We start from the raw sequence: 26,182 nt of genomic DNA on the forward strand, positions 1-26,182 counted from the left end.
TCCTTTATTATTTCTGTGCAAATTTTTACGTTTCTGACCTGTCAACATTTATAGACCTATTTGCATTTTTCTGCACGCCATGACCATTTTGTTAATGTCCACTGTGTGTACTGCACAACTCGCACTAAACTTTCTTCATGCAGTTGTGTAACTGCACACATAACTGTGGAGAAATTAAGTAATGTGAACTGGCCCATGAAGATGGCTGCCAGTTCTGAGTGTATATATAGTCATTTTTTCTGAGCTTTCCTCCACATGAGTGCACATTTATATTCAAGATTACGTGAAGGAATCTGGCAGTGTGGACTAACCCAACAGGATGTAGGCAGGCTAGTGTGAGGCAGTATGAAACATGCAGTGCAAGTAAAAGCTACACTCCCATTTCCTTCATCCTTGAAGAGCCTTTGTGGCTGTTTTCTTATTGTGTGTCTCTTCTCTCCACTTGTACCCATGCCCCCTTGGATTACTGCAGGTATAGTTCCATTCTAGTACTGTTGTGTTGCCTCCCCTATATTCACCTTGTATGTGCTGATCCTTTAAAAGGGCTTCACCTGATTTGTTGTGGGAAGGGAAGGAGTGGTAGTAGTTGACATATTCGTTGTTACACCCTTTATTGGCAGGTGGTGAATTATGCTCCTTTTACACTGCTCCCATCTGCAATACCAAGCAGTCTACTTGAGCAAGCCTATTCAGTTCAGCAAGACTTTAACCTGCTGTTGGATGAAGTTAGCCGGAATACAGAATTCCTGGAGCGCACTCTTGCAAGGTATGCGTTGTGTATTAAGAAAAAAAGAACTTTGAATTAAATCTTTGCCTTAATCGTGGATATATTTCTTGTTTATACTGCTTTAGCTGCAACCCTAGCCTATGTTCCTGAATTTCTCATTATTATTAACCCCCTTGCCTTTTACCCCAATTGGCATTTGGCTAATTGAAGATAAATGGTTAGGAAAGCAACTAAAGCTGCATTTTTTTGCTTACAATGCCTGGTTTTGTTCTGGTATTCTCACAAGCTGCGTGAAATCTAACACATGATTCCAAGAGTGCCATTTTTTTTCTGAGAGAAGTTATGTGACTTTAGCAGCTTAATGGCAAGGAGAAATACGAGAGGCTTTTTTCCCCCTATCATTGAATCCCTATGTTAGGTAAGACCTCACCAGTTGAAGTTCAGACGATTGGACAGCTATTAAAGGCACAGGACGTCTTTCAGAAAAAAATACCAAGTATGTTTTTCTATTTAGCATTGTGTGGATAAACCTTAAAACCTTAAGTAACTCAGGGAACTATATTGTTGTTGTTGTTGTTGGTGGTGGTGGTGGTGGTGGTGTGTTGTTGTTGGTGTGTTGTTGTTGGTGTGTTGTTGTTGGTGTGTTGTTGTTGGTGTGTTGTTGTTGGTGTGTTGTTGTTTTATACCCCACCCTTCCTTCCAGCAGGAGCCCAGGGCGGCAAACAGAAACACTAAAAACACTTTAAAACATCATAGCAAGACCTTAAAATACATTAAAACAAAACAACATTAAAAACATTAAAAAAAAACTTTAAAAACATCTTTTAAAAAAAGGGTTAAAGATATTAAAAGACATATTAAAAGCAATTCTAACACAGACATAGACTGGGATAGGTCTCAACTTAAAAGGCTTGTTGGAAGAGGAAAGTCTTCAAAAGGCGCCGAAAAGATAGCAGAGATGGCGCCTGCCTAATATTTAAGGGGAGGGAATTCCACAGGGTAGGTGCTGCCACACTAAAGGTCCGTTTCCTATATTGTACAGAACGAACCTTCTGATAAGATGGTATCTGCAGCAGGCCCTCACCTACAGAGTGCAGTGATCAGCTGGGTATATAAGGGGTAAGATGGTCTTTCAGGTATCCTGGTCCCGAGCTGTATAGGGCTTTGTTCACCAAAACTAGAACCTTGAACTATACACTACAATATTTTTCTTGGGGTAGGTTCATTCTTGGAATATTTAAAAAGGTTTGAAGTATGCATTGATATCTCAAGGTTAAACCCCTTAGAATTGCTAGAAACACTTTGTATAAACATAAGTTCAACAGGGGACTGATGTTACGGTATATTATCAAGTTTTTAAATTATGGCAAATGCTTATTATAGAGAAGACAGCACAACCAGAACAAGGAGAGTGGTATTTCTTTTACTAGTCTTCTGTAGTATTATTAATCAATGGTTTGGATCAAATTAGACCTGATATTAATTGCCTGAAAACAATGTGTATATTAAAAGTGTAGATAGCTGCTCTAGAGGGTCCAGGCAGGATCAGAATTGTGGTGAGTGTTTTGTAAGCCTCCCCTGCCCTCCAGGCTGCTTTTAGTCCTGGGAGAGAAACTTTATTTGATGCCAGAAAGTTAGAAAAACAACACAAACTGACATAAGGGGGGGGTCTTAATGACACTGCATAGGTTCATTGGCTTACGAATGCCAGGATGTCTGTTATCAATTACTGTTATTTGTGAATAGTCACTGTTAATAAGGTAATTATCACTGTCTGTACCTTTCTGTATTTCATTTCTTTCTGACCTCACTGTTTACAGTTTCTACCCCTCCCCACCCATATCATGTATATATGTACCTCTAACTCAGGATAATGCTTCATGCATCTGTTGAACTGTAGTTCATGAAAGCTTATCCCATAAGTTAGCCACCTTAGTTCCTAGCAGCAAAAACAACAAAAAAGCTTGTGGCACCTTAACGATTAAGAAGGAAGGTTTGGGGAATAATCAGATAAGTTAAAATATTCCCTATATTTAAAAATGGTATTTCTGTGTTATCTGAGAGATGTTGTTTTTGACCATGATCTCAAACTAGTTTGTTGATGGCAGCAAAAATGAGTGTTTTTCACTGGAAATTACCAGCTGCATCATTTCTAAAAAACTGATATATGTTCGTTTGCTAGTTAGTTTGTTAGCTTAGTTAGATACTGAATAAATGGACATAATGTGGGAGCATAAAAAAGATATGCAGTTAGCCAATTTTTATTTATTAAATTTATATTCCGCCCTTCCTCCCAGAAGCAGCCCAAATAGAATATGGTTTGTATCACAGAATAGTAACTTTCAAAAAAATATTGAACCATACATTTAATTCTGCCCTGACCAGTGCAGTAGTGGGGATCTTCCCCTCCTCATGAGATTAATCTAGTGAGTAGAGGAAGATCCACATTTCCATTGTCATGTTGATCTGGGCAGAGAGGTCAAATCATCTCAGCTTATATCAGTGCAATGATAGGGTTCAATAATACCACCTCCTCAGTAAAATAATTTTTAAAAATTGATACAGCAGCCAAATTGCTGCAAGGGCTGCCAGAAATGACTTTAGGAGCCAGGTAATAGCCAATAGATTAGAAACCCCTGATGTACAGAATTGAACTATGACAAACATTTTTGTAGATATAAACCCAGTTGATTTCATGAAACTAGCATCTTCCATGTATCAGTGTTGGGGTATAAGACTAAATTATCTTGTCATTATTGCTAAAGCCGCAGAACAGGCTTGATGAGAAGTATTATGTCAAATGGTTTTAGATAAAAGATGATAATAATTCTTGTTTTCTTAAAAGACTGAATATTAAATATAATTTCTTTCCTTCCTATCCTCTTAGTACTGTCAAAGTAGATGACTTTACAGCTCAGCTTTTCAAAATTTACAAGCAAGTTTTGGAAGAAGGAGTAACTCAGGTATTCCATGAGAACCCCTGTTAAAAGTGAAGAAACATTATTTTGTTCTATAATTTATATGTGCCCTCCCCTACCTTAATATCCTTATTGATATAGTTACTTTGTAGACTATAGTATGCTGAATTCCTAGAGCATAAGCCAAGACAGAAGTGTATCTTGTTAGAAGCTGTTTAGCTATACTGTTTCTTTTTAATTGTTGTTGGTGACTGGATTGCTGCATCACTGGATGCAGTCTGCACAGTTATATGGCAGCTACCCAGAGATCAAATCTGTCTGAATAAATTTTAATGTGTTTAGTTAAGTTGCCTCTTCCCTAAATGTATTTCGGAAAGCCTTAAAGACCTGGCTCTTTCAACAGGCCTTCGGGGTATCTGGGGAGGGTTAATTGTTATAATTGTAATGCCTCCTGCCCAGTTTTAATATTGTTGTTGCAGATGTATTGTTTTTATATTGTATCGCTGTATTTTTCAATTGTATCTTAACAATTTTGTTCGTCGCCTAGAGTGACCATCGGCCAGATAGGCGACAAAGAAATTAAATTTATTATTATTATTATTATTTGCCACTTGACAAATAATGTATCAAAGGCCAGTGACATGTTTAAGTTGAATCTGCAGATGCATTGTTGTCAAATTTCCAAACAAGCTAAATGGTGGTCATGTGGATTGTTATACAATTAACTATCCAATGCTGATCAGTGTTATCAATCCGTTTATTTGATGTATAGCAATCTCTTTGGAATGATGGCTGCTACATCTCTTGCTACCTTCTTGTTTTGTTCAGTCTGTGTTTTTAGGAATTAATCGCTCTGACTACATGTTTGACTATGGTGCAGAAGGCACTCAAGCTCTAAAACAAGTAGAAATAAACACTATTGCTGCCGGCTTTGGAGGTCTCATATCTCGAACCACTGCAGTGCATCGGTAAAATCTCCCATTCTCTCTGTGTGTTTTCAGCAAAACAAATTCTAGTAGGCCTGTAGATGGTCCTGCCTTTTGTTTACTCTGAGTGTCTTGCTCTTTAGTCAATGCTGTGTCCACAGGCCTGATCCAGCAGGCTGTTCATGTGTTCTTATGTCTTAATTCTACTGTCATGAGGAGGGGCAAAGAGCTATGCAAGATGCTGAAAGCCTACCCCTCATCTACTGGAAATGTTGCTCTTTCTTCTCTAGCTTTTGAGACAACATCTGACAATGTCTGCACATCTACAAGCCTTACTTTTAAGACTGGCAGAGCAATCAGACCATCTGATTTGCTGTACTATAGGGGGGTTGGATGAGGTGGAGGTGCCCCTGCATGTAGTCCTGCATAGCTTCACTGGCTAATGTGCCTGCCCAAACAGCAGATGGAAGCAGAGCCAGTTCCAAGGGGCGGCCAGATGGGGCACTCGCCCGAGAGCCCCTGAGGCTACAGGAGCCCCTGAGGGGCCCCTCTGCTCCCCTTCCGTGATTCGCAGCAGTATTGCTGCTGCGGATCGCACGGTGAGAGCTCCGCCATTCCCTTGCTTAACTTACCTTGCTCTGCGGTTGCGCATGCAGTGGTGCCCTTAAGAAAGATGGTGGCTGAGATTTTCTTAAGAGGCTGAAGCCTCTGCCACCATCTTGACTGATGGCATGCATGCGTGCTGCGCACTCGCATCCCTGCCATGAACCAGGATGGCGGCAGAGGCTTCAGCTCCATAGGGAAACCTCAGCTGCCATCTTTCTTAAGGGCACCGCTGCGTGTGCAACCGCAGAACAAGGTAAGTTAAGCAAGGGAATGGGGGAGTACTGAAGCTCTCGCCATGCGCGAATCGCGGAAGGGGAGTGCTGGGGCCTGGGGCAGGCTTTTGCCCAAGGGCTCCAGCGTGTCTGGGGCTGGTCCTGGGCGCGTGTATGTGCACATGCATGCCAGGGCCCAGAGCAAGCTGGTGCCCAAGGGCCCCGGCATGTCTGGGGCTGGCCCTGGATGGAAGCCTGGTGGTATCCCTATTGCCAGCAGCAATCCCTGCAATGGGCAGGCTGACCCGACTGCTGTCACATGATGGCAATGGGCCTGAACTGGGCATCTTAGCTATGCTAGCCTGGGAGCTGGGATAGTGAAGATGTATTTTTTTTCTGCTCCCACTTTCCATGCTGACTGCCGCGAGTGGCGGGTCTGTGGATTTGGCAGTAGCTAAGCCACTCCATTAACCCCTGCTACTGTTAGCTGTGGGATTTGGATTGTAACCTCAGTGGATTTTGTTGTTGCTATGAAAAATGAAAGCTGGGCTGACATTGAATTCTGACCCTGATGCCAATTCTGACCCTGAGACTGATTTTTGCACTTGTGAAGTGCAATCACAGAAGACACTAGCATGTTGTCTCCTTCTAGGGTAGCTTCATCTATATAGCACTCTGGAACCTATTGTCTAGTGCAAAATGTAGCTTATAGTACCATTCATTAATGCCAAACATGCATAAATGTGATTTTTACTGTAAAATACACATCTTGCATTTATTTTGCAAGCAAAAGCAACTTTGTATACATATGCACCACTGATAAAGAATAATTGGCATGTATATTTCATATCTCAGAAATTGGCTCTTCGGCCTCTATAGCAGCTTTTTGTTGGCAGCTGTGTACTTTGAATTGTTGTGTCACTTCTATATATGCACTCCAATCACAGGCATGTGTTGAATGTTTTGGGAAAATCCAAGGAAGCCTCAAAATTACTGAACAATAATCCATCCAAAGGGATTGCCATGGGCATTGCAAAAGCTTGGGAACTCTACGGATCAGACAGGTAAGGGAAGAGAACTGTAAGAAGATTACACAGCTATGAGTCTTGGTCATCTGAACGAAATATGCTCCCTAGCATACATACATATACACTATTTATCTGTATTGCATTTTCTTTTTCTCTCATTTAATTTTGACTTGTTTCTTGCATCCCTACATTATGTTCTTTTTTTTACTAATAAGAACATGCAAATGAGTCTGCTGCCTGGGTCTTATTATACAGTCACTATAGTGGCTGTATTCTACAGCCTCCATGGGTTTTTTGCATTTTAATTAATTTAAGAAAATTAACATTGGAGTCAATAATAAGTACAGGCATGCTCAGCAAGAACCAACTGTCAGTATTCTAAAAACTTGACAGCTGTTTGGCTTGGCTAATCAGGAGACTCCTATTCCCCTTACAGAGCTCTGGTGACCAGATTGGTCTGTCAGGCCCTCTTGCCAAAGAATTCTGAGAATTGGAGCTCTGTGAAGGGAATAATGGACTCCTAAACAACTCTCAGCACCCTTTACAAACTACACTTCCCAGGATTCTTTGAGGGGAGCCATGATTGTTTGAAATGAAATAAATGTCTGGTGTGGATGTGGCCAGGGACAGCTTTGGGCTAAATTTGGGTGGAAGACTACATGTGTCTGCTGTAGAATAAAAAGATGGGGGAAACCCTGACAAAAGAATGATACTGTTCCAATGTTTTCCTTTTAGAAAGGAAAGGGGCTTTCCCTCTGCCCAGTAACCACCTACCCAATCTCTTCCCCTCCCTACCCCCTCTCCTTTCCACTCCTCCCCCTCCCTTCCTCTCCCCCATGTGAGTTTCACCTACCCTAAGAATGATTGCACAGGAGTAAATCCCACTGAACTCATTAAACATGCAAATGATCAAACTTGCCCTCCTCTTCCTCCCTCCCTCCTATCCCCTCTCCTCTCTTCTTCCTTCCCCTCTCCACTCTGGACCTCCCCCCGCCCCCTTATCCTTTGCCCCCGTGGTCAGTTTCACCTTTCCTAAGCATGATTGCATGGGAGTCAATCCCATTGAACCAAATTCTTCCAAGCTACACAGGAAGTGGATTGGACTGTGAAAGACCAACCCAAATCGTGTTTGCATTTTTACAAATTTGTAGTGCAGTACAGTATCTCGGAGAGAAGGTCAGGTCTCCTGCTCCCCTGGTGCATGCACTATAGCTGCCCAATTTCCCTGCTATTTAAAGTTTGATAGAAATATCTCGGCTATAGGCACATTCTTAAACTGCAAGAGGGTTTTTTTTGTCTATTAGTGAATTTCTATGCTTTTTAATCTGGGAGGTAAAAAATGGGATCCTGTGCAAGTTTGCTGAGAATGGATTGTTCATTTGCATGCTTATTGAGTTCATTTAGATATATTCCCATTCAGTCATGCTTAGGATAGGTAAAACTGACCGAATGGGTGGAAGGGGAGGGAGGGATGGGTTTAGGGGAGAGGGAAGAGAAGGGGAGGGGAGAGGGTGGGGGGAGAGGGTGAGAGAGAGGATTGAAGAGGAGGGACAAGAGATAGGGAGGAGGAGGGAAGGGCAGGTTTGATCATTTGTATGCTTATTGAGTTCAGTGGGACTAATCTTGTGCAGTCATACTTAAGATAGATGAAACTTACCTGTGGGGGGGGAGGGTTGGGATAGAGAGGAAGGGGAATGGGGAGGGAGGAGAGGAGAGTGGGTGGATGTGCAGGCAGGCACTGAGCAGAGGAAAAGCCCCTTTCCTTTCCAAAAGGAAAACATTGTTAGCAGTATCATTATTTGGGGAGGGGGGTCCCCACCTTTTTATTCTACAGCAGACATGTGTAGTCTCCCACCCAAAGCTGTTCCTGGCTACACCCACACCAGACATTTATTCCACTTTAAACAGTCATGGCTTCCCCCAAGGAATCCTGGGAACAGTAGTTTGTCAAGGGTGCTGAGAGTTCTTAGGAGACACCCTATTCCCCTCACAAAGCTACAATCCCCAGAATTCTCTGGGAATAAGGGTTGACTGTTACTCCCCTCTGGCCGCTGGAGTTCTGTCAGGGGAATAGGAGTCTCCTAACAGCTCTCAGCAGCCTTCACAAACTACATTTCCCAGGATTCTTTGGGGGAAGCCATGACTGTTTAAAGTGGAATGAATGTCTGGATTGGGTGTGGCCCCTGATTAGCCAAGCCAAACAGCTTTTAGTCTGGCTTTTAGAACACTGACAATTGGTTCTTACTGAGTATGCCTCCGCTATCATAGACTCCAATGTTAAATTACTTAAATTAATTAAAAATCAGCCATGCATTTTTTAAACTTTTAAACTGCAGAAGGTGAAGGTCAGAATATGTGGCAAGTTAAGAACATAAGAAGAGCCTGCTGGATCAGGCCAATGGCCCATCTAGTCTAGCATCCTGTTCTCACAGTGGCCTACCAGGTGCCTGGGGGAAGCCCGCAAGCAGGACCCGAGTGCAAGAACACTCTCCCCTCCTGAGGCTTCCGGCAACTGGTTTTCAGAAGCATGCTGCCTCTGACTAGGGTGGCAGAGCACAGCCATCATGGCTAGTAGCCATTGATAGCCCTGTCCTCCATGAATTTGTCTAATCTTCTTTTAAAGCCATCCAAGCTGGTGGCCATTACTGCATCTTGTGGGAGCAAATTCCATAGTTTAACTATGCGCTGAGTAAAGAAGTACTTCCTTTTGTCTGTCCTGAATCTTCCAACATTCAGCTTCTTTGAATGTCCACGAGTTCTAGTATTATGAGAGAGGGAGAAGAACTTTTCTCTATCCACTTTCTCAATGCCATGCATAATTTTATACACTTCTATCATGTCTCCTCTGACCCGCCTTTTCTCTAAACTAAAAAGCCCCAAATACTGCAACCTTTCCTCGTAAGGGAGTCGCTCCATCCCCTTGATCATTCTGGTTGCCCTCTTCTGAACCTTTTCCAACTCTATAATATCCTTTCTGAGATGAGGCGACCAGAACTGTACACAGTATTCCAAATGCGGCTGCACCATAGATTTATACAACGGCATTACGATATCGGCTGTTTTATTTTCAGTACCTTTCCTAATTATTGCTAGCATGGATTTTGCCTTTTTCACAGCTGCCGCACACTGGGTCGACATTTTTATCGTGCTGTCCACCACAACCCGAGGTCTCTCTCCTGGTCGGTCACCGCCAGTTCAGACCCCATGAACGTATATGTGAAATTAAGATTTTTTGCTCCAATATGCATAATTTTACACTTGTTTATATTGAATTGCATTTGCCATTTTTCCGCCCATTCACTCAGTTTGGAGAGATCTTTTTGGAGCTCTTCGCAATCCCTTTTTGTTGTAACAACCCTGAACAATTTAGTGTCGTCAGCAAACTTGGCCACTTCACTGCTCACTCCTAATTCTAGGTCATTAATGAACAAGTTGAAAAGTACAGGTCCCAATACTGATCCTTGAGGGACTCCACTTTCTACAGCCCTCCATTGGGAGAACTGTCCGTTTATTCCTACTCTCTGCTTTCTGCTTCTTAACCAATTCCTTATCCACAAGAGGACCTCTCCTCTTATTCCATGACTGCTAAGCTTCCTCAGAAGCCTTTGGTGAGGTACCTTGTCAAACGCTTTTTGGAAGTCTAAGTACACTATGTCCACTGGATCACCTCTATCTATATGCTTGTTGACACTCTCAAAGAATTCTAATAGGTTACTGAGACAGGACTTTCCCTTGCAGAAGCCATGCTGGCTCTGCTTCAGCAAGGCTTGTTCTTCTATGTGCTTAGTTAATCTAGCTTTAATCATACTTTCTACCAGTTTTCCAGGGACAGAAGTTAAGCTAACTGGCCTGTAATTTCCGGGATCCCCTCTGGATCCCTTTTTGAAGATTGGCGTTACATTTGCCACTTTCCAGTCCTCAGGCACGGAGGAGGACCCGAGGGACAAGTTACATATTTTAGTTAGCAGATCAGCAATTTCACCTTTGAGTTCTTTGAGAACTCTCGGGTGGATGCCATCCGGGCCCGGTGATTTGTCAGTTTTTATATTGTCCATTAAGCTTAGAACTTCCTCTCTCGTTACCACTATTTGTTTCAGTTCCTCAGAATCCCTTTCTGCAAATGTTAGTTCAGGTTCAGGGATCTGCCCTATATCTTCCACTTGTGAAGACAGATGCAAAGAATTCATTTAGCTGCTCTGCAATCTCCTTATCGTTCTTTAGTACACCTTTGACTCCCTTATCATCCAAGGGTCCAATCGCCTCCTTAGATGGTCTCCTGCTTTGAATGTATTTATAGAATTTTTTGTTGTTGGTTTTTATGTTCTTAGCAATGTGCTCCTCAAATTCTTTTTTAGCATCCCTTATTGTCTTCTTGCATTTCTTTTGCCAGAGTTTGTGTTTTTTATTTTCTTCATTTGGACTAGACTTCCATTTTCTGAAGGAAGACTTTTTGCCTCTAAGAGCTTCCTTGACTTTGCTCGTTAACCATGCTGGCATCTTCTTGGCCCTGGCGGTACCTTTTCTGATCTGCGGTATGCACTCCAGTTGAGCTTCTAATATAGTGTTTTTAAACAACTTCCAAGCATTTTCGAGTGATGTGACCCTCTGGACTTTGTTTTTCAGCTTTCTTTTTACCAATCCCCTCATTTTTGTGAAGTTTCCTCTTTTGAAGTCAGATGTGACCGTGTTGGATTTTCGTGGCAATTGGCCAGTTACATGTATGTTTAATTTAATAGCACTGTGGTCACTGCTCCCAATCGGTTCAACAACACTTACATCTCGCACCAGGTCCCGGTCCCCACTGAGGATTAAGTCCAGGGTTGTCGTCCCTCTGGTCGGTTCCATGACCAACTGATCTAGGGAATAGTCATTTAGAATATCTAGAAACTTTGCTTCTTTGTCATGACTGGAACACATATGCAGCCAGTCTATGTCCGGGTAGTTGAAGTCACCCATTACTACCACATTTCCTAGTTTGGATGCTTCCTCAATTTCATATCTCATCTCAAGGTCTCCCTGAGCATTTTGATCAGGGGGACGATAGATCGTTCCCAGTATTAAGTCCCTCCTGGGGCACGGTATCACCACCCACAACGATTCTGTGGAGGAGTCTGCCTCTTTTGGGGGTTCGAGCTTGCTGGATTCAATGCCTTCTTTCACGTGTAGAGCGACTCCGCCACCAATACGTCCTTCCCTGTCCTTCCGATATAGTTTATATCCAGGGATAACCGTATCCCACTGGTTTTCTCCATTCCACCAGGTCTCGGTTATGCTCTTCTCTAAGACCAAGCACTCCAGTTCTCCCATCTTGGTTCGGAGGCTCCTAGCATTAGCGTACAGGCACTTGTAAGCAATGTCTCTCTTCAAGTGTCTTTGGCACTTGTGGTTAGACCTGTGGTAATTTTGCTCTTCTTAATTGATATCCTGTGCCCCTGCTCTCACAATGCCTACTTCTAGGCCTACCCCTTTTAAAATTTCATCATTTCTTTGGTTTTTATCCCAGGGGGGAGGTTTATTCCGAACCGGACCTTTCTCAGCTCCTGTCGGGTTTGCCCCCTCAGTCAGTTTAAAAGCTGTTCTACTACCTTTTTAATTTTAAGTGCCAGCAGTCTGGTTCCATTCTGGTTCAAGTGGAGCCCGTCCCTTTTGTACAGGCCCGGCTTGTCCCAAAATGTTCCCCAGTGCCTAACAAATCCGAACCCTTCCACCCGACACCATCGTCTCATCCACGCATTGAGACTGCGAAGCTGGGCCTGTCTGGCTGGTCCTGCGCATGGAACTGGTAGCATTTCAGAGAAAGCCACCTTGGGGGTCCTGGCTTTCAGCATCCTACCTAGCAACCTAAATTTTACTTCCAGGACCTCACGGCTGCATTTCCCCATGTCGTTGGTGCCAACGTGCACCACGACCACTGACTCCTCCCCAGCATTGTCTACCAAAATATCTAAACGACGGGCGATATCCGCAGCCTTCGCACCAGGCAGGCAAAACACCTTGCGGTCTACACGCCCATCACACACCCCACTGTCTATGTTCCTAATGATCGAATCACCCACTACAAGGATCCCTCCACCCCCTGGAGATATATCCTCGGCACGAGAGGATAGCTGCTCATCCCCCAAGGAATGGGTCCCTTCTAAGGGATCGTTTCCCTCTTCCTCAGCTGGATGCTCTCCTTCCCCGAGACCATCGTTCTCCATGATAGCAGGAGAGCTATCATCGTTGGAGTGGGACACAGCTATAACGTCCCTGAAGGCCTCCTCCACACACCTCTCTGCCTCTCTCAGCTTTTCCAGGTCCGCCACCTTGGCCTCAAGGAAATGAAGTCGTTCCCGGAGAGCCAGGAGCTCATTGCACCGAGAGCACACCCACGACTTCTGTCCAACAGGCAGATAGTCGTACATGCTGCAGGCGGTGCAAAACACTGGAAAGCCCCCACACCCCTGCTGGCTTCTTACCTGCATAGTTTTGTTTAAGGTTTATTACGTTAATGGGTTGGAGACTGCGGTTTAGTTGAGGTCGGAACAGACGGGTGGAGTGGGGGGCCCTGGCCTCCTCGCCCTGCTGCCGAACTCGCTCTGCTGCTTAACTCGCCTTGACGCTTCGTCAGCTGGGGCTCCCTCTAGCTCGTGGAGCAGGCTCCCTCGCTAGGGTGCTCTGACTTTATATGTGTGGCTGGTTCCTCCCAGCTACTGCTGCCAGCCAATGATGTGTTACTTGAGGCTGATGGCTATCAGCTGGGGCTTAACTCTTTAGTATTCTCTCAGGCTTCCTTCCTTCCTGAGCGAGGGGCGGGGCTGTTTAAGCTTTTGGCTGCTTTTAATCTAATAAGGGGCTGCGCCTTCCAGGCAAGTCTTTTGTGTTTGTTGTTTTCCCACCTAGAACAGCCTGACCTTTCTTTAACCTAGGGAAAGAGAGCTTGTGGTTGTGTTTCAGGAAGGCTGAAGCTGCCCTTTTTAGCAAGGACTGAGCTGACTCTCTCCCTGTATGTGTCGGTGGAGTTTCCTTTTCCCCCTTCTCTCCAACTGGAATTTAGCCTTGTTTACAGTGTCCCCTGAAGCTTTCCTGCTAGGGTGGTGTTGAAAACTAGCTTTCTATGGGCTTCCTTCTCCTGGGATCTGTCTCCTAAGATATAGGTTCTTTCAGGATTTGGCTCCTAGCTCAGGGTGACCTTGGGCTGCCCTTATTACTTATTGCTCTGAGCTGTTTTACTTCAATTAAATAATGGAATAAATGGGAGCTACTTACCCTCTTTTCGCTCTGCTGCTTAACTTGCCTTGACGCTTTGTCAGCTGGGGCCTTGACGCTTTGTCTAGTAATAGGACTTACGTACTCTGTGAACATGGCTGACTTTTAACTTCAACACATTACGAGACCACCGACAGAAAAAAGTCCAGTGGGGTCTGGATTATTTTACTTGTGTTTTAGACTTTGAACTCTGGATTCTATTTCAGTGTTTTGTGTATCACCATGAAAATTTAGAGGATTGGTAAGCAAGTGTTTCTGAGTTCAGGACTATAAGTTTTGTAAGATTTTGTTTTGAAATGAGCTTATGGGAAGCAGCAGAATGGCATCAGGGAGGTATTTTCAATTTAGCATGGTGGAATGTGAAAAATCCATGCTGGCTATAAAAATATACAGCCACTCTCATGACTCTTTAATGAACTTCATAGATTTTTGTCTGGCATTGCAGTTTTGACATGTTTGAGAAGTATGCAGTGCATTTGCCAAAAAGAATAGCAAGCAATAAGCACAATGTGTTTTAAAAGGAGGAAATAGCCACTAGAGGTCCATGTATTGATATGTTTTCTGTTTTTGTTCCAGAGCAGTGGTAATGTTCCTAGTTGAAGAGGCTCAGAGGAATATTTTTGACCAACGCTGTGTAGAAAATGAACTTTGGATGAGGTAATTGTGTCATCTCCTAGGATGAGGTATTGTATGCAATGCTGTTTAATTAGTCTCTTGAAATCAGGTTTCATTTACATCATTCATTTTAATGGCATTCTTTTGACTCCTCCAAATAATATTTTAAAGGCAAATTCATTAGACGGTAAGACTATTTGTTGTCCTATATAAAATGCTAATGGCATCATTTAGCTCTTAACTCTCCTATTATAATGAAAAGGACTTAAGTGTTTAAGGCTGCAATCCTATACCCACTTGCCACAGAGTAAGCCCCACTGAAATGAATGGAACTTACTTCTGAGTAGAAATATTTAGGCTTTTTCTGTAACTCCGGCTGGGGGGTTGTTTGTGTGATGCTAAGTTTCCTATGATACCTCACTGTAGTGAGGTTCTCTGACAAAAGCTAGCTTTGTAATCCTGGTAGAAGTGCAAAGTGCTTTATATATAACTAATTCTATATTTTCCTAACTAAGTTTTAAAATACGGTGTAGTATATAAAACATGCATATCACAGTGCAACCCTATACATATCTACTCAGCAGCCAGTGTTACTAAGTTCAATGCGACTTACAGAGCAATCCAACTCATGGGAAGGCAGTGGACACACCATGGCACATCTTCACTGGTGTTTCAGGCTGCGGCAGCCCTGCAGACTGGCACCCTGTGCCATCCCCCTCCACCTTTCCATTCCCTTCGGCAGAGGCAGCGCAACACCGTCCGCCCTACCCGCCACCATACACCTGAACCCCACATCCACAGGCAGACCCATTGCCCTGTGCAGCCTCTAACAAGGCACGGAGGAGAGGAGTCATTGCAGACACCTCTGCTGCCACCACCGCTGCATGCTTGTTCTGCATCTGCTGCAGGGTCCAGTGGAAGGACCATGACCGGCCCCAGGCTGCTGCCACAAAGACCTGCACACAACGGAGGGATGCCAGTACTACCCACAACTGTGTTGCCACCTCCCCAGTGCCCTCGTGGATGGCACGCACCACAACTGCTAAGCTGCTGGCAGCGTCCTGCTAGAGGCACCCAGCCTCACACCGGCCATCCTCCATGCAAGCCCACAGCATGGCCAGCATGCACAAAAATGGCTGCGCAGGGTGAGGGTCCCTGGCATGTGGATGCAATTTCTGCTCCTCATCCACGGGCACCCATTCCCCATCTGGCTCACCATCACCCCATCTGGCTCATACATCAGGTGCTCCCTCCACCACCACCACCATGTCCTCCTCCACCACAGCATCTCCCATCTCTCAGGCAGGGGGGCTCCAGATCCCTGTTGTGGGCAGCAGCTCGTTCATGGAGGACAGGCTGCCAGCTACAGCTGGGGGAAGGGAGGGGGTGCGGCTGGGGCATGGGCTGCCGGAGGAAGCAGCTCCAGCAGCCCCTCCATGAGGTGGGCAGGCCTATCCCATCCTGAGAGATTTACTGGGGGAGAAGCCATCAGATAGGAGGGCAACATGTTGGGTTTGGAAAGCTCTGGCACAGGTGTGACGGATGGGCCAGGTGCCTCCTGTGGATCGGGGGTGCAGGAGCTAGAATGGGAGCAACCTGTAGAGGCTGCAGCAGCAGTTCCTGTGGCAGCTGCCACATCAGCATCGCAAGCTCCAGGGGGCCATGGAGCACCAGGAAGCCTGCAAGGGGGAGAGGGGAAACAACCATCGTAACGGAGCCTACAAGAGCTCTGATGAACATGTGCGGCCACCCCAGGATTGCACCAGGGGCCAGGGAAGCCCCTCCCCAGGGTGGAGGAAGGGACGTACAACTCGCTGCCTGGGGACAGTTCCAGCTGGAGGGGCGGTGCGATGCCAGCAGGCAGATCCTCAGCAGGCACCTCAGGCATGGCTTCTGTGGCTTGAGTGGCCGTTGCCCCAGGGAGGGGCTGCAGGGCTTTAGCTAGCATGCCCTGCTGTGCATATTCCCCTTTGGCTGCTCACACGGGCATGTGGTCCGGCTGCTTCACAGGGTCAGTCTGGTTGCTGCTTGGCGTGCTTTCTGCCTAGGACGCTCTTCTGCACGTCACCTGGAGATCCCTTGTGCTTTGCAGGAGGGGTCGGCTCTGGCCGCTGCACTTGACCACCATCAGCATGCTCTTCCACGATAGACGGGATAGTGAGAGTTGGAGAGGGGAGGGAGAGGGCAGTCAGGCCTGTGCCAAGGTTTCCAGCCCCACGCTGCCTTGCATGCTACACCCCTGCAACCACTCAGCCACCATTGTCCATGTCCACCAGTCAGGGAATCCTTTCCAGTTCCACAGACTGCCTCGGTTGGCAGGATTGGGCTGATGATCTCCTCCTCTGGAGTGAGACCCTGAGCCATGGCCTCCTGGATGGGCACACTGGTTTGTACGAGCTCCCTGGCATGGCCTTTGATGTTGGAGAAGGTGATGTTCCAGTGCTTGTGGCAGGACTGGTGTGTGTATTGCCTTGCCTAGAGTGCTGCCACTTCACCATCGCACCCCTTCTCTGAGTGCAGAGCACAGTGGGCACATCAGCCACCACTAGATGGCACAGGAGAGGTTTTTCCTCCACGTGCCAGTTGGTATTTCTTCACCTCCTGTGGGTTATGGCCTGCAGGCACCTTAGCAGTCCTCCCCTGTTGTCCTCTCATGCCCCGCCCAGCTAACACCCCTGAGAAAAAACATGACATCAGCAACACTGCATGGCACATAAAGGGCATTGGGCCACTCCTGTGGTTAGGTAGCTCATCTCTGCTGAGACAGGAAGCCTCCATTGTGGGCGCTGCTCCGGGTGGGTGTTGGCCTGTGGAAAGGGGGGGGAAGCACACAACATTGGTGAGGGGCAGGAGCAAGGGAGGCCTGTGGGGGCTTTGGAATGGCAGTTCTCAGTGCTTGGCTGCCAGCCTTTCCCTCTTTCCTGCAGGTGGGCTTCCTGGGGATGCTTGCCACTTTCCTCAGACGCTGCTGTTTGTGTTGGTGCACTGGTGCCAGCAGGATGCTTGGCCAGGATAACTGGAATGAGAACTTCAAAAACAAGAACACACACAGTGAGGGGGCCAGGGAGAGGCTGTCGGAAGGCATCACCTGCTTGCATGCAGGCATGGCTCTCACACCTGCAGTGGTTCCTCTGGTGTGGCTGCAAGTGCTGCTGCTGCGTGCCTGCAAGGGAAATGCACAGCATGACGGTAGTGTGGCCTGGTGGTTAGGCCCTCGCCACCTGGCAGGCCCCCCTTGCTATCTTACCGCTACAGCAATAGGGCCACCTCCCCTGTGCAGGGGTTGTCTGGGCCAGCATTGCAGGTGACTGTGTGTGGGGCTGCCGGCACTGCCTACCGCCTTATGTCGATGGGGGCTGGGGTGTAGATGTCCACCGCTGGGAGGGCTGGGTCAGCCTGTGCACGAGGAAGGGTGTCCAAGGCCACCCCTAATCCTCTGTGGTGGGGACTGAGGTGGTAGGGCTCTGTTAGGGAGAGTACCTTCCCTGGCTGACCCTGTTTTCAAACTCCCTTGCCATTTTCCTTTGTGTTTGTGTGGTGGTGAAGCTAGCTTCCTGGAGCTGGGGTGTGTGTGGATGCCTGTTAGAGGTGCAAACTACAGAGAGAGATGTTAGCGTACGTGGCATGTTTCCTCCTTTCTGGGGAGCTGTGGTCTTTGTAGTAAAAGTGCTGAGAGTTCATGGAAGGTCTCCCCAGAGCAAAGTGCCCTTGCCTCAAGTGCCATGAGCCCCTCTCCCAAGCACAGAGTCCCCCCATTGGGAGGCCACCCGGCAGCATACTGTGCAAGTGAGTGCAGAGTGGGGAGGGGCTGGGGCATGCTTGGTTTAAATTCTGTTGCTGCTGCTGCTTGATTGACCATAGACTCCGCTATGTCCAGCAAGCTGTTTCGGTCAGGTAATGGTGGGGCTGGCTGGTGTGCCTGGGCCCGATTGGAGAAAATTGGGCCCTCCCCTTTGCCTTCCATTCTAAATGTTTCCTTTTCCCTGACTTGGGACCTTGGAAGCCGCCCTGAACACAAGTTGGATGTGGCCTACGTCCCTCCACAGCCCCTCTTCTGGAATGCCCCTTTTCTGGCCCTTCTGCTAGCTTCTGCCAGCTCCACTTCTGCTGGACTGGGCTTCCATGGCAGACTCCTGGCTGAGCCAGCAAGGTCTCCGCTCTGCTGTGGCTGAGCCAGGCATCCTCTATGTCCAGCTCCCCTTTGCCCGGCATAAATACGAGTTGGATTGCGCCCTTACTCTCAGTTAAGTATGTATAGGATTGCATCCTTAGTGCATCCTTGGCTGGTAGGGATGGACAGAGGGGAACTTTTCTGGCATTTCTGGACTCCTGTAATAAAGCACTGCCATTATTTAAGTTTCACTACAAATTGTTTGTGCTCTAGTTGTACTTGATTCTGAATTATCTCTGACTCAATCACTTATTGACCTCTTAAAATTATTGAAGATACTAATTATGTTTGTAATTTTATTTTAAACATTTGTATTCCATCTTTAAATACAAAATTTCCAAAGACACTAGCAACAAGAGATATAAAATATAATAAAGCAAGTCCATTGAAAATTGCAATGAATCACCAAAAATACAGCACAAATATAAAAAGGGTAGGCAAATGCACAATTAAATTTTAACAAAATTTTTTAACAAAAAATCATTTTATCTGGCACCTATAAGCTAGGAGAGTAGACACCAAACTAGTATTTATAGGAGATGAATTCTGGGGTGCTATTGAAAGGTGTTGTCTCTGGATGCTACCTACCTAATCTCTAAGGAAATACTCTAGTATCTATGTGGGGCTTTATGGTTCAAAAGCAGTACCTTTAATTGTGCCTAGAAACAAATTGAAAGCCTGTTAAGATTTTTTAGAGAAATACTTACAAGATGTGTTTTAGTCATTCAGTTCCAGTCTGGCTGCTGAAGTTTCCAAACAGTCTTCAAAGACAGCCCTTCATGCAAAACTCTCATTCTATTTCAATATATCATTTTTTAAAAGTTCAGTGCCTCTTATCTCCTGTTTTCTAAAGGAATATCCGGGTGATCCGAAGAAGGTTTAAATATGTGTCTGAAAAAGCATATTTGGATAATGACAAGAGATTGCATATGTAAGTATTTTCACACACCTGTCATAGAATATAGTGATCACATAAAACCTAGCTTAATGCGTTAAAAGCCAGCATGTGGTTTCATACTTCTACCACAGTAGTGTTGACATGTTTCAAAAACAATGCAGGTTGTAGACTAATGTCTAACTTCAACATCAGACATTTGGGAATGCCAACATGGCTGATATGCATGATAAAATACTGTTTTTTAGTATCTGATACATTTCTGGTGCTTTAATGAAGACTCTGTGTTAGTGTTGCTGTTAATGAAACAAGTATGCTCAGATTGTCAAGACACAGGTCATACCTCTTGTTTGGAAACTCATTGCTACCATTAAAGCAATTTAAGTCCTACATTTTTAGTTTTGTGTTATTTTGTGTTAATACACTGAACTAAGATCATGGGAAGTTGCTGTATGGACTTTACTAAGTGAATGGGCAGCAAAATGGCAAATGAAATTCAATGTGAACATTGGGGCAAAAGAATGTAAATTTCACATATTATATGCTCATGGGGTCTGAACTGGTGATGACTCACCAGGAGCAAGATCTTGGGATCATAGTGGATAGCTCAATGAAGATGTCGATCCAGTTTGTGACAAAGGCAAATTCCATGCTAGGGATCATTAGGAAAAGAATTGGAATTAACACTGCTAATACCAAAACAACATCATACAAATCTATGGTGCAAGTGTAGAATTCTGGTTGCCTCACTTCAAAAAGGATAATGTGGAGCTGGAAAAGGTTCAGAAAAGGGCAACTAAAATGATCAAGGAGATGGAGCAACTTCCTCATGAGGAAATGTTACAACATGTGGGACTTTTTAGTTTAGAGAAAAGGTGAGTAAGGGGGGAACATGATAGAGGTGTATAAAATTATGCTTCATGTGGAGAAAATTGAAAAACAACTTTTTCTCTCGTAACACTTGAATTCATTGACATCTTATGAAGCTTAATGTTGGAAGATTCAGGACAGAGAAAGTACGTCTTAATACAGTGCATAGATAAACTCTGGAATTTACTCCCACAAGAAGTAGCGATGGCCACCAGCCTGAATGGTTTTAAAAGAGGATTAGACAAATTCATGGAGGATAAGAGTATCAGTGGTTATGAGCCACAGTGTCTGTGGTCTCCCTCCATAGTCAGAGGCAGTATGCCTCTGACTGCCAGTTGCTGACAATCCCAAGTGGGGAGAGGGCTGTTGTGTTCAGGTCCTGCTTTCAGGCTCCCCACAGACATCTGGTTGGCCACTGCGACAAAAGATGCTGGATTAGATGAGCCATTAACCTGCTCTTCTTAGGTTCTTATACCAAAGAACTAGGAAAGGAGCTAGTAGTTGTATTCAGAAGCAGAGGGTTGCTGCAATTGTCTGTTGATAATTTCTAGGTAATTTCCCTACATTTTTATTTTTTTTGAAAGCGTTCTTTCATAAGTTGAAGTCCCTTATAGCATTTGGAAAACAATTCACAAATGTAACCAAAGGTTCAAAAGCAAATGGAACAGAACTCTACAGCTGTATTGTAATTAATATTTTAAATCTTGCATGTGTAAGGGCCATGTATGAAAGTCGTGGAAGAAGCCATTTATTTTCCTGCTTTTTATTCCAGAGATGGGGAGGAAATTGCAGTGGTGTACTATAGAGAAGGTTATATGCCAAAGAATTATGACAAACAGGTTGGTACTGCTGGGTCTTACCCAACTATGTCATACTCTGAGTAGACCAATTGTAAAGGATAGACTTAAGTCCATTGATTTCAGTGGTCTTCTCTGAGTATGACTAACACTGGTTATCATCTTTGCAAGATGCTGGGGACGGTATGTGAAACTATCCTCTGCCTAATTGGTCCCCAAGTATACAGTACATAGATTCTTCAGTTGTTTAAATGTATTCAGAATTCACCATAGCAGTTAGCAATCAGACAGCTAATTCTAGTCTTGCACCAGCACTTCGCTAATTACGGCCATAGTTCAGCCTCTTGCCTAAGACATCCAGCTGATGCATGTGTGGAAGTGACATGTTATCCTGATCTGTGCTGAGTACTCACTTTGTTTGCATCAACATACTATCTGAAGCTAAGCATTTTTAGCTTTTTTTCTAAGTTTTTTTAGGTCCCAGACTATGGTCTGAAGGCACATAAGGCCAGCTCCCTGCTGAAGCTAAGCAGGGTCAGGTCTGGTCAGTACCTGGATGGGAGACTGCCTGGGAACCATACGTAAGCCGCCTTGGGTTTCATGAAAAGAAAGGCAGGAGATAAATGTAATATAAATGTAAGAAATAAATAAATAAAAAGTGGTTTTCAGTTGGGAGAGCAGGTTACTTCTAGAGCTTAATAGTAACAGGGTCTAGTGGACTTGCTGTGTGTGGACTTGCAGCTACCATGGGTGAACAAAAACATCTTCTAACCACTTCAGTTCATGATCGAAAAATAGATGATGATGATGATTAATTATTATTATTATTACCACCAGTCCTTCACCCAAAGGTCCCAGGGTGGACTACAACCATTTTAAAATACAGCAATAAAAACAACTTAAACTCACAAAATGGGGTGGATCCTAAAAATATACATCTCAGGTGTCAAACGTACAGAGTAAAGAGGTGTGTCTTCAGCATTTGCCTAGAACTGTACAATGAAGTTGCCAGATGTACCTCGATGGGGAGGGTGTTCCACAACTTAGGGGCCACCACAGAGAATGCCCTCTCCTGGGCTACCACCTGAGCTTCTGAGGATGGTGGAACTACCAAAAGGTCCCCCTCTGCTGATCTCAACACCCAAAATGGTGTTTTTGCTAAGCTTCCTTGAGGAACAATGGCATGCACATCTGCATTCATTAGGGTCCGGCCCATGTAGCCACTTTGGTCCCCCATCATGCTCTTGGGTTTGCCTCTTAGAGTAATGCTCTGAAGGGCTTCCTGGCCTTGGGAGGGGGAATATGAGGCTGCCACTGCAAGGAGGAATCTGAAAAGCCCCCATGTGTAAGCAGGAGATGACACTTTGAATCCCAGCTAGCATCAGCTTCTGAACCCGCCCATGTACTTGTATACATTAAGCTCCCAATTTTGAAATTAAATAATACAGTACATTTTATATGGAACCTAGATTGAGACTGAGACTATCTTTTTTTTTAATTTGTTCACAAAGAACTGGGAGGCACGGTTGCTGCTGGAAAGGTCTAGAGCAGTTAAATGTCCTGATATTGCCACACAGCTTGCTGGAACAAAAAAAGTTCAGCAGGAGCTAAGCCGACCAGGAACACTGGAAAAATTGCTGCCAAATAAACCAGAAGCAGTAGCTCGATTAAGAGCAACATTTACTGGCCTCTATTCTCTGGAAATGGTAAGTAGCAATGCATTGAGGAGGATGTACACTGCCTTGTACTTGATGTATTCAAAAAATGCAGTATACTGCAAAATCTGAGGATTGCTGTGATAAATGCTTTGTAAAATTTACAGTGGTGAAAGTCTCCCTGTACATTGTGAAATCTGTTTTGTCTAGAATTGTTATGCAATAGAACTTGACTAAACCTACAGCTGCAGTAACAATATTGAAAAAATCTGCAAAAATCAAATATATTCTTTTCCTGTCTTCTTGCAGGATGAAGAAGGTGATAAGATTATTGCTATGGCTATTGCTGACCCAGACCGGTTTGTGTTAAAACCACAACGGGAGGGAGGAGGTAGGGTAATTGGTCTTATTTTGGTGAAGGATCAGGATTTCTAATGAACGGCTTATTCACATGAACACTCTTTTATTGTATTATAAGAATACAAGTAACTTATGGAGACAAAATGTCTTCCAGGTTGTGGTAGCAAATAGAACAGTGTAGGGAGACATTACTACAGAACGGAGTATTGCTTTCCTAGAAGGGTATGTGTGTATGTGTAGAAACTAGGCTACTACATAAAAGTTATTTTGTTTTTTTATTTTCAGTTATTTTAATATTTGTATGCCACTTTTGCAGCAATCAAGTTGAGTTCAAAGTGTCTCACAACAACAGAGCATTAAGAAATAAAAATACTTCCTAATACTAAAAAAGTACACAGTAAAGATATAATAAATAAAAACAAAAGGTACAATAAATATAATAAACGAATCACAATACTATAGATCACAAAAATATGAATCAAACATGCTAGATGAATGTCAGGAAAATCCTGCAGCAAAAAAAATTTTTTTTAAATAAGCCAGGGTGCACGCACTCCCCTCTTGCCTTTCACCCAGGGAGAGGGATCACACTAACAGGCTATCACCCCAGGGCAGAAACCTGTTGTCTGAGTGCAGCCAACCAGTCAGCAGACAAAACATTCACCAACCACATATTGTAACGACTACAGCCAAATTAACCATGTAAATTGTAAGTAGCCCTCTCATTTTAGACCACCTTTGAGGACAGTAGACTACTGCTCTTCCTTTCAGTAAGAATGGCCCTATAAGAAGCTGGTAAAGCAGCACCGAGACCAGGAGTCCCAACCTCATAGGAGTTGTGGGGGATGGACTTGCTCAGCACCGCCATCTTGGCCTGGCCGCTGTTAGGTGGAGAATGGAGGGGGGGAGGCAAAGGGAGAAGTAAAACTCACCCCACCACTGATATGAGGCCCCTGGTGGTTTCACAGAAGAGAATTTATCTCTTAGGCTGAAATAGGTTCTTCAACCCTCCCCTAAATGGTGCAATCATAGAACCATAGCAAAGTGGTTAAAGGAGGGGAGGATTGTTGTATAATAGGCATGAGGAATGTGTGACCCTCCCCATGATGTACTCCAGCTCCAGCCAGTATGGCCAATGATCAGGGATGATGGGAGTTATAGTCCAGTAATAACTGGAAGCCACAAATTCCCCATATCTGTTTGGTAGCCAGAAAAGCTGCTCGATATGTGCGAGACTCCTAGCTTGAGGGCATTTCCCATAGTAAAATACAGTAGGGCTCTGGTTTTTTGGTGTTCTGCTAATACGGCAGCGCCAGCGGGGTGATCAGCTGGAGCATGGGGAGCTCGCGCTATAGCTGATCACTGTCAGCTGAAGCGCAGCAGCTGGCATACAGTAGGGCCCTACTTTCCGGCGGTTTTTGCTTTTCGGCAGGGGCCTGGAACGTAACCTGCTGTATGAGTGGGGCCCTACTGTAGTGACTTCTGAGTTAGAGAGAATGTGCTGACCAATTACAATGTTGCCAGGAGTCAATGATTACATGCAGCTTCATCTACCAGCTGCTGTGACTCAACTGAATTCATTCTGCTACTGTGTTGTCAGGGAACAATCTCTATGGTGAGGAACTCAAGCAGGTTTTGGAGAAAATTAAAGACAGTCCAGAGAGGACCTCCTACATTCTCATGGACAAGATAAAGCCTCTCCCTGCACCAAATTATTTACTGAGGGCGCGCAGTCCACTGAAAATAACAGAATGTGTGTCCGAATTGGGAATCTTTGGAGTCTACATCAGGTAAGAAAGCTAGCTTTACCTACTGGGCCTGCAGCTTTTCTTTTAATATTTTTATATTCTGATACATCTGCAGTTTTCTGAGTACACTTCTGTTCTACTAGCACTTGGAACAAAGCATAGCACTGATTGGTACAGAGCTAAATAATGTGTCAATGGACCGAGCTATTCAGTGGCAGCGCTGTGGAGCTCAGTAATGGGTCCCAGGTGCAATCTCTAGCAACTTCAGATAGTACTGTAAAAAAAGCTTGTCTGAAATCCTGGAGTGCTGTTGCCAGTCTGGGGTGCCTATTTTGAAAGAGGGATTCAAAGGTATACCAGAACTTCAGGTTTGTGCAGTTAAAGTGAATTAAAGGACTCTAATCACCTAGACCAGTGGTTCCTAACCAGGGGGCCATGAACAGTAAAGAAATGAATTATTTATTAATTTGTTTTTAAAAGTCTTCACTACCTGGATGCTGTCTGCAGCTGCAGATGACACCTCCCCCTTGCTCCAGACGAAAGGGGAGGACTTTGCGGAAGCGCCAGAGCATCTTTCAGGTGCACCAAGGGCAAACATCTGTCTATACCACACATGTCAGATGCCAAAGGAGGCTGAGGGAGGTGCTACCAGGAAGAAGAGGGGATTACTATCCTGACTCCCATCATGCTGATAACGCCCTTACTCAAAATGAGAGGAGAGGGCTTTTCATGAAGCAAAAAGAAGCAAGCCTGCAAGGAAAGGCTGCTTTCCTCCTTCCTTCCTGACAGCCAGCCTGCCTGCCTTTCTTGACTCCTGCTTTGCTGCCACCTTTTAAAAATTATTCTTATTTGCGAGGCTGGCCAGATCTATCTCACCTTCCGCCCAGATGGAGCCAAGAAGCAGTGAGGAAACTTAGGACTTGCTCAGCCCCTGTCTCTGAGGCTAGGTGTGTGTGTGCCAGTGTCCCCCCTTCTTCCACCTGCATTCCACCCCCCCAACCACTTTCTCCCAGATGCTGAGTTGAGGGTTTACCCCTCTGATGTGCCCAAATGCATGCATGCCTGCAGATGTTTGCAGGAGGAACAGGTGTGTTTGCATGCGCTGATCTGTTTTCTGCTCCACTCTCATTCCCCAAGTGTATACTAGCCAAGTTATCAGTTCTGATGATCATCCCAAGGCCTAAAAGTACTAACCCCCCTCATCAACCTATCCACCCTTTTGTCTTCACAATCTAGCATCCCCACCACTACCACGTAGTTGCTTCTTGATGATGATGATGATTTTAAAAAAGCTCAGCAGGTTAGCTCAGGTCTACATACTGCAGCTGAAATGTATTTATTTAATTATTATTGCATTTATATCCCACCTTTCCTCCAAGTTGCTCAAGGTGGTGCACTTAGTCCCC

General features: G+C 44.9%; 1 protein-coding gene across 4 annotated transcripts in view; it reads left to right on the top strand.

Annotated features, from left to right (window-relative positions):
• GSS (glutathione synthetase) overlaps positions 1-26,182 on the top strand; it is a 36,913-nt gene that overhangs the window by 5,271 nt on the left and 5,460 nt on the right. For all 4 annotated transcript variants that reach the window (XM_061631690.1, XM_061631691.1, XM_061631692.1 and 1 more), the window contains 10 exons: positions 621-766; positions 3,615-3,690; positions 4,474-4,613; positions 6,337-6,453; positions 14,242-14,322; positions 19,305-19,382; positions 20,989-21,055; positions 22,525-22,719; positions 22,978-23,059; positions 24,629-24,818. In XM_061631690.1, the coding sequence (XP_061487674.1) occupies positions 621-766; positions 3,615-3,690; positions 4,474-4,613; positions 6,337-6,453; positions 14,242-14,322; positions 19,305-19,382; positions 20,989-21,055; positions 22,525-22,719; positions 22,978-23,059; positions 24,629-24,818 (1,172 nt within the window). The remainder of the gene's footprint in view (positions 1-620; positions 767-3,614; positions 3,691-4,473; positions 4,614-6,336; positions 6,454-14,241; positions 14,323-19,304; positions 19,383-20,988; positions 21,056-22,524; positions 22,720-22,977; positions 23,060-24,628; positions 24,819-26,182) is intronic.

The sequence above is a fragment of the Rhineura floridana genome, chromosome 6 (assembly GCF_030035675.1).
Source record: "Rhineura floridana isolate rRhiFlo1 chromosome 6, rRhiFlo1.hap2, whole genome shotgun sequence".
Taxonomy (NCBI): domain Eukaryota; kingdom Metazoa; phylum Chordata; class Lepidosauria; order Squamata; family Rhineuridae; genus Rhineura; species Rhineura floridana.